The sequence below is a fragment of the Chroicocephalus ridibundus genome, chromosome 25 (assembly GCF_963924245.1).
Source record: "Chroicocephalus ridibundus chromosome 25, bChrRid1.1, whole genome shotgun sequence".
Taxonomy (NCBI): Eukaryota; Metazoa; Chordata; class Aves; order Charadriiformes; family Laridae; genus Chroicocephalus; species Chroicocephalus ridibundus.
The window spans coordinates 441,936-450,615 of NC_086308.1; the positions used below are offsets into that span (position 1 = coordinate 441,936).

General features: G+C 53.4%; 1 protein-coding gene across 1 annotated transcript; it reads left to right on the forward strand.

Moving 5' to 3' along the window:
• Positions 1-1,463: 1,463 nt before the first annotated feature.
• Positions 1,464-8,348, forward strand: LOC134527007 (olfactory receptor 14C36-like). The gene is made up of 2 exons (XM_063359353.1): positions 1,464-1,608; positions 7,414-8,348. The coding sequence occupies exons 1-2, from the start codon at positions 1,464-1,466 to the stop codon at positions 8,346-8,348; spliced, it is 1,080 nt and encodes a 359-aa protein (XP_063215423.1).
• Positions 8,349-8,680: the final 332 nt, after the last annotated feature.

Consider the following 8,680-nt stretch of genomic DNA (forward strand, 5'->3'; position numbering starts at 1 on the left):
AATCACAGAATCGGGGAATTATAGGGGTTGTAAGGGACCTCTGGAAATCATCTAGTCCACCTCCCCTGCCAGAGCAGTGTGAGCTAGAGCAGGTTGCACAGGAATGCGTCCAGGTGGGGTTTGAATATCTCCAGATACAGAGGCTACAGCACCTCTCTGGGCAGCCTGTCCCCGTGCTCTGCCACCCTTGAAGTCAAGAAGTTCTGAACCTGTCAGACACCAGGTGCTTTGCTGCAGGAGTCTCACAGACGCAGTCCTGTACCTGGGAAGAGTGGAAAAGAAGTCCTCAGCCCCCCGACTGTGCCAGCCAAAGCTGCGAAGGGGCTCGCTGACAGCCCTGGGCAGGTTTTTATTCCTGGGGCTGGTGCGGCTCCAGGCAGAGGCGGGAGCTCTGTGGGCAGATGAGCAGCCCTTGGCCAGCAGTGCCTGGGGCAGCCCAACAGCTGCCGGCTGGTGGCTGCAGGAGGTGCCCCAGCTGTGGTGCCTGAGGGGCCGCAGTGCGTCCCCATGCGTGTGGGGGTGGCCCCTGTCACAAAGGGGCAGTGATGTGACACCTGGCCACTGCTTGTGAGCTCACCTGGCCAGGGCTTGGCATCCTCAAGAGCGCGCCAGCCAAAGCTCCTTGGGCTGAGCTGGCCTTGGGACAACTCGGCTCCTGCCTTTGCCACTTCCTTGGCTGCTTTTTCCCAACCATTCATCGTTTACTGCCCTCTTCTCCTCACCTTCCATCCTCTTCCGAAGGTAATGATGATTTGACCTTCAGGACAGATCATACAGGAGCTAGATATGGGATCAAAGTATCATCTGGTCTATGCCTTCGGAGCTTTAGGATGAGCTGTTACAGCTTTATAGGCTGGCCAGATACGCGCTATGGGTAGGGTTCCTATTTGCTAATTGTTATTTCTTCAACACATCCCAGGGTGGGTAAGTAGGGGTGGCAGTGTACTCTGAGGCTTTGGGCTCCGTCTGGAATGAGAAGAAGCCCATCCTGACGGATGCGGTAGGAAGGGAGACAGAAAAGGAGCACAGCAAAGGCAGCTGTTAAGGCAGCAGCTGAAAGCCAGTCCCTCCTGTGTCCAAGGGGGCAAAGTGTGGGGTGGAGAACCAGAGGGCTCTGCTGCTAATGGCAGCCAGAGGGAAGCAGCAGGTCCTCTTCAGAGAAGGTGACACCCAGCGCAGTCTTCCCAAAGGGCCTTGGTAACTGCTGTCAGTTGGATTCCTGCGACAGGGACAGCAGGGCCATCAGCTGCAGCTCTGCAGCGGCTGGAACTACCACTGAAACGGTGCTGGTGGCGGATGCTGTTCTCTGGGTTTAGTTTGGGATTTTTTTTAATTTACTTTGTTGAGGTGCAACTATTTCTTTGCACTCAGGTGTCAGGATTAGCACTGATCTTCTCTTTCTGGAGCATGTCCTGGCATCCTTCGTCATCCAGAGCTTCCCCTGCTGTTCCTGAATGGCAGCGATGGCCTCAATGGGGCCACCCATCGCTCCTGTGAGTGACGACTTCACCATCAGGCTTGGACTTTGTGAATCCCCAAAGGCAAGGGACGTGGCTGGTGCTCCGTCCCTGAATGTTGATGTACCGGCAATCGAGAGGGAATTCTGGGGTGAGTCAGTCATGACTTATGAGCCAGTTTTGACATCTCATGTCATGACTTCTCATCATGATGAGACATGAGGCGTGCCCCCATCCATCCCCCAAGTCCATTCGGCACCCAAGCACATCATCAAGGCCTTTCAGCCTTCAGTTCCCTGAGTGTGTTCTGCACTCCAGTTTGGGAAGAAAAGGCCTATTTTCACCCATGGCAGTCAGGAAACTCCCTTTTATTGCAGAGATACCACAAAGGAGGCCAGCATTACCATGGTTCCATCCCATCTCCTGAGTGTTCCATCCCATCTCCCATGCTCAGTGTAAAAGCTGAGGGATCAAAAGGTCGGCTCTTTTCTTTAGTGGCTCTCTTTGTTCAGTGACTGATGCCTGAGGAGGACCCTGTTTGTCTGCCTCTGATCCTGACCTGTGCGTTCCTGAATCTATATCCGATATCCAGTTCCTATCTGGTGCTGAGTCCAGTCCTTGACTTCCCCAGTGCCTGCCATTGACATCTCCCTGGGAGCCTGAAACGGTTTGGTATACATTGTATCTATTTCATTATTTCCTTTATATTTTATTATTAATATTTCATTAATGTAACTACTTTAATGAACTATTACTTTTTTATTACAGTAACCATTTTTTTCTAAACTCATAAATCTTTTTATCTCTTTTCTGTGTCTCCTTGGAGTGAGAGGTGGGGGAGAGCATCTGTCATCTCACCATTGGCCAATCTGCCCCAAACCACGACAGCCCTCCTGCCCAGCTGGTTTTTACCCATCTATTTATCCATCCATGCAGACCATAGTGTGCTGACATTGAATGTTGTGGGGGATGATGCTGAAAGCCTTGCTGACTTCCAGGTAGAAGACAATCATTGCTCTTCCTTGCCTAGAAATCCTCTCCTTTCTTCAGAAAACGTAAAAAGGATGGCCAGGAAGAAGCTACCTTGGGTAAATCCAGGGTAAATCACCTTCTCTTTCAGACACCCAGAAAGGGGTGTCCCTGTGGGGCACAGCCTTCTGTTACCCTGCTCATCCTTTGGGCCTTTTTGCAAGGTGCATGCAATGTTTGGGTTCTTACAGTAATCAGGGAGTTCCCTCAGACTCCGTGACCTTTCAAAGATGATGGAGAACGGTCTCACGGTGACACCGTCCTGCTCGCTCAGGTCCTTGGGAGCCTGCCCCTCCAGCCCCATAGGCTGGTAAGGACTATGTTTGCTCAAGTGACACCTGAATTGATCCACACTCACTGCTGGTTATTTTCTTCCAGACTCCTGCCTTGAGGGGCAAAGGGCTGAGAGACCTTGCTGGGGAAGACTAAGGCAAGGGGGATACAGTATCTCATATTTCTCTACACCTGTTCTTACTAAATTCTGCAGTGGTCACACATAATCTTTGGGTTTTTTCTTGAATTCTTCTGGAAGTACTAAGAGATCCTCTTGATGTCCTTGAAGCTCTTGCAAGGGTCAACACTAGGGAAGCTTTAGCTCCTCTAAAGCCATCCCTATGTCTAAATTCCTGCTTCAGTCCTTGCATCCACGTTCCTTCCTTAGCCAAGCTGCTCTCCTGAAATGTCTGGTTGTTTTCCGGCTTATGGATGTCGACAGTTCTTATGCTTGGAAGATGCTTCTCTGAAAGACCAACTGTACTGAGCTCTGCTGCCTTTGAATACTGCTGCCCATGGGCCTACCACTGAAAGTCCCCTGAAGAGGCTAAAATCTTCTCCCAGTATTTCATGGTCCCTACAGCCAAAGCTGATACTGGTTTTCGCATCCCTGATCAGCACTTCCTCTTTTGCAAGGACTGGATTGGAGTGAGCATCACCTTTGTTGGTCTGCGCCTGTGCAAAGAAGTTGTCCAAAGAGACCCCAACACCAGCTGGACAGTATGCATCCTGCCATGCTCACCTGCCAGTGAGCGTCATTAAAGTCTCCAATAGCACTTGGGGTCATGGATCTGAGGACTTCCATGGCTCGCTTAAGCAAACCTTTCTCCACTTCCTTACCCTGATTGCAGGTGCTTTGTCTCCCACGAGGGTGTCACACTAACAGGCCTCTCCTCTCACCCTCACTCACAAGGGCTCACGCAACCTGCTGCGCATCCCATAGAGGAGCTCCATACATGCAACAAGCTCCTGCACATGGAGGGCATCTCCCTCCTCATCTTCCTGGCCCGTCTCTCCTGAAAAGCCCCTATGCACCATGGCAGCACCACTGTGAGCTGTCCCACCACCCCTTGCCACTTATTCCACCAACGTACAAACTCTAGGATGGCACATGGGACTCCAGCTCCTCCGGTCTGTGCCCCAGGCTGAGGGCACTGGTGCACATTTGGTCTGCAGCACCTGAGCTGGAGCACTGGGGCCAAGCTTGGACTTGTCCCAGGCAAACCCAGTACCAAGTGCCCAAGACCCCACACCTGCTAATGCTGTGCTCGAGACCAGAGACATACTGGATGCGACGGCAGGCGGCAATGTGAAGGCACTAAACGAGGAAACGCTGCTCCCTACTACACCAGAAAAGCCAGGCTGGGCTCTGTAGCCCTGGAAGAAGCAGGCTTTGTTGTCTGTAGTGTTGCTGATGACCTGTGCTGGAGGTGAAGCTGATCTCCAGGATGACAAGGTGCTGCTCAAAATGTCCCTCATCAAGGGCCTCAGGAAAGGATTGTTGAAAGAAGAACTGGGAGAGTTTGGGAGCAGCCAAATCATTTGAGACCCCAGTGTGATAGGCTTCCTGTTCATGACCTGCTCTGCATCAGCTGAATGGAGATGGGTGAGACCGTGCCTCACTGCAGTGGTGGGTTTCAGTCGCTGATCAACGGAAACTGAACGTGCCTGAGATGCCACATAGGCTTGCACAAAGGAACCAAATCGGCCTGCAGTGCCCTCTGAGGTGTCCCTCAGGCATCTGCTCTGAACACCAATGGCTTTCCCATAGGTCCTGTGTGGTCCCTGCCAGCCTGTGCTGGAGAGCGCTGGCATCTCACTTAGCACCACAGGCCTGTGTTTGGCCATTGAGAAGCTTCCTGAATTGGGTTAAGCCATGTAGGGATGTCCCTGAAACAGCTGCCATTACAGTCAGTGGAGAGCTAGGAACTACAGCTGATGGAGAAGAGAAAGAGAGGGACTTAGGTCCATTTGCTCAGCTGATGACCTCTGTAGGCTGCTGTAGATATAAGGAAAAGGAAAGGTTTTAGTTGTCTTAAATGTAAACACCTGCTGTCATTTCCATCTGCCAAAGGAATTCCTCACAAGGCTCCAGGATGGCGCCCCCTGATGCTGCCTTGTCTCTCAGCATTGCTGCATTAGAGCTTGCAGTCACCTGCAAATGTCTTGGACAAGCTCTGGTGTCACCTCCAATGTCACCAGGTGTTTCCACCTGAACAACACCCTCAATCTCCATGAAGTAGCCTGAGAGCTGAGACAAGGAGCTCCCATACAGCTGCCTGTATTTGTGCACACCTGAACTGAGGCAAGAAGAATCCCACCTCCTGTGGGTTTGTGGAAGGAACAAGAGGGAGTCCTCCTCTAGCCCAGGACTTCAAACCCAGGATGAGATGCCTCAAATGATTCAGCTGCATCACTGCACTCACCAGGGGTAAAGAGCTGTCTGGGTGTCCTGTCTAATGGTGAGACAAGGAAAGGCTATTCTCATGCCTAACTCTGTCTCTGGTAATAGAAACGACACAGCTGGAAAGAAGTGTCTCTGCCCAGCTGAGGAAGGGAACCTCAGTGCTGACTTCAGCCTGTTTCCCAGCAGGTTCTCCCGAAGCCCCAGGGACACCTGAAGGGAGGCCAAAGTGGGCAGAGCAAGGGCTGCCTTGGGCTGCTCCTCTGCTGCTGAGCTGGGCTGGGCTCCTGGGACAGAGGGAGCTCATGGCAAGCGGGCAGCACTCCTTCCACAGCACTGCAGGGAGACAGCTCTGCCCAAAGCGCAGCAGGGCTGAGGGCACTGCCTGCAGGTGCCAAGGGGAGAGGAGCAAGGCAGAGATGTTAAAGGCACTCTAGGAGCGGGGGGATAGCTGAGCTCTCACTGCGGGAGGAATCTTCACAGCCCTCTATATGGTAAGTCTCTGGCTGCAGGGCACTGAGTTTGGTGTTCTTTGGAGGACATCCTAGACCTGGTTCATCCCGCAGCCTGCAGGACCTGGCAGGAGGATTCTCAGAGATTCCCAAGCAGAGGAGGAGGACGTGCTCTGGAGCAGGGCTTCCCTGCTGCACTTCAGTAGGTCGGGGCACGGTGGTTTCCTTGTCTTTGGGATGACTGCAGGGGTACCAACCTGGGTGTGCAGCCAGAGGAGCCCAGGGCTGTCCTTCCGCAGACGGTCCCTGCACCCCGGGGGATCACTGCCAGGGCATTTCCAAGGAAACTTTTCAAGAGGCTGGTCAAAGTGGGGATTACCTGAAAGGGAAGGAGTCTGTGCTTTGAGACGAGTCACCTTGTTTGGCTGGGTGGACAGTGGGAGATGGGACTTCATTTTCCCACTCTTGCGAAGGCACGGGGTCGCCCACTCCCTTTGAGTTCTCTGAGCCGCCCCTTTGCCCCTGTGCAGGCAGAGATGCCCTGGAGCAGTTCCCTGCTGCCAGGAGGTGTTTGCAGGGCAGAGCTGAGCACATCGCAGGTGGGATGGAGTTCTCTTTCTGGGAGCACTGCAAAGGAGGAGACCTGGGCACAGAGAAGTGGTTCCCAGCAGAGACAGCTCCAGGCAGCAGAAACCTTGTCAGAGAGGGAGAGGGAGGAGATCCCAGAAACGTGAGGGGAGGGGGGATTCGGGCACCCCCCTGCCATCCGCTGCAGTGCAAGCACCTTTCCTGCAGCAGCTCCCAGGTCTCCTCTCCCACACAGTGCAGCCCCCCACTCTCAGCGTCACAAACACTCGGCCATCACTTTCCTTCCCAACAGCTCAACCAACACAGAGGGAGATGGGGATTCAGCTTCAGCTGAGACACAAGCACTTGGGTCCTGCCATGCAGATGTTTCCATGGAGGAAAAGCAGCCAAATGCCCTCGCGGACTTTGGAGCCAGGCACCAGAGTGTGCCTGACTGGAAAAGACCTTTTAGGACACCCCATCTTAAAGACATTGGGCTCTTTCCCTGAGGGGGCCCTGCTGAGCTGCAGGCTGCCCTCCAGAAGGTCACAACTCTGCCATGGCATCTCTGTGTTTTCTAAGTACCCGACAGAGAAGACACCACAGCGCTAAGGCCAAGGAGATGCCACGGGACGGCTGTAGGTCGGCAGCTGCAATGAGGCCTCTGTGTCCCTGGCTGGGAGGGGAGAGATGAGATTCCTCTGCTCTCAGCAGTGTCCTGGTCTTTTGGGGGGAACACCTGGGTGTTACTGTCCTCCAGCTCAAAAAGGTGCCTGCCCAGGGCAGCTGGGAGCAGGGCTGAGGGACAGGTCAGCTCTCCACACTCTTCACTGAGGGACAGTCCCTTTGCCTGCCAGCACCCACAGGATTTCACTTGGAGTGCAGCAGGAATGCTCCAAAACTCCTCAGCTCTTGTGTGACAACTGGAACAAAGTCCACAAAGCAAATTCCCCTCAACTTTGCTCTGCCGTCGGGTGAATTAGGAGTGACAATGCTGGAAAGCTCTTCGATATCAAAAGTGGATGTAGGCTAAGATCACCCCGTCTTCCTATCGACCAATTGCTGTAGGCAGGACTGAATCCTGCAGAGCCCCCTGCTCCCAGCGGCACCCTCAGCCAGCACCAACCACAGCTCATGAAAGGGACCTGCCAAAGGTCTGCTTGAAAGGGGAGAGGAACTTTCAGAAGTTTTTCTGAGAAACTGAATAGACTTTGGTCTCCTCCTTGAACAGGTCCCCATGTCCAGAGGACAAAAATGTCCAACAACAGCTCCATCACCCAGTTCCTCCTCCTGGCATTCGCAGACACACGGGACCTGCAGCTCTTGCAATTCGGGCTCTTCCTGGGCATCTACCTGGCTGCCCTCCTGGCCAACGGCCTCATCATCACCGCCATCGCCTGTGACCACCGCCTCCACACCCCCATGTACTTCTTCCTCCTCAACCTCTCCCTCCTCGACCTGGGCTCCATCTCCACCACTCTCCCCAAATCTATGGCCAATTCCCTCTGGGACACCAGGGACATCTCCTATGCAGGATGTGTGGCCCAGCTCTTATTCTTTTTCTTTTTCATGTCAGCTGAGTATTTTCTTCTCACTGTCATGGCCTATGACCGCTACGTTGCCATCTGCAAACCCCTGCACTACGGGACCCTCCTGGGCAGCAGAGCTTGTGTCCACATGGCAGCAGCTGCCTGGGGCAGTGGGTTTCTCTATGCTCTCCTGCACACGGCCAATACATTTTCCCTGCCCCTCTGCCAGGGCAATGCCCTGGACCAGTTCTTCTGTGAAATCCCCCAGATCCTCAAGCTCTCCTGCTCAGACTACTACTTCAGGGAAGCTGGGCTTCTTGTGGTTAGTGTCTCTTTTGCATTTGGTTGTTTTGTGTTCATCGTGCTGTCCTATGTGCAGATCTTCAGGGCCGTGCTGAGGATCCCCTCTGAGCAGGGACGGCACAAAGCCTTTTCCACGTGCCTCCCTCACCTGGCCGTGGTCTCCCTGTTTGTCAGCACTGCCGTGTTTGCCTACCTGAAGCCCCCCTCCATCTCCTCCCCAGCTCTAGACCTGGTGGTGGCAGTCCTGTACTCAGTGGTGCCTCCAGTACTGAACCCCCTCATCTACAGCATGAGGAACCAGGAGCTCAAGGATGCCCTATGGAAACTGGCTTAATGGACGTTGTTTCACCATTAATAAATTGTCTCCCCTTCTCCGCATGTTTTCTAGACTTTCTCTTAGGCAATAAGCCTGCTTTTTTCTCTTGCAGTCATCCTGCTTCTGTGTAATTGTCTGGGTTTGTACCACTTGTCTTGAGGTTTGTTCCAGTTGTGTCTGACCCTTGCACAACACTGTGTCAAAGGTGACCTGTCTAATAGCAGCTCTTCAAGAAAAAGGCATCTCCCAGGTGCAGTGCCTGGATGCTAGGTGCTTCCTCCAAAGGTGCTGCCAATAAAATGTCCGACGAACTGGTCTTTCAAAGAGTCTCTTCTCCCTGTGTTCTCCCT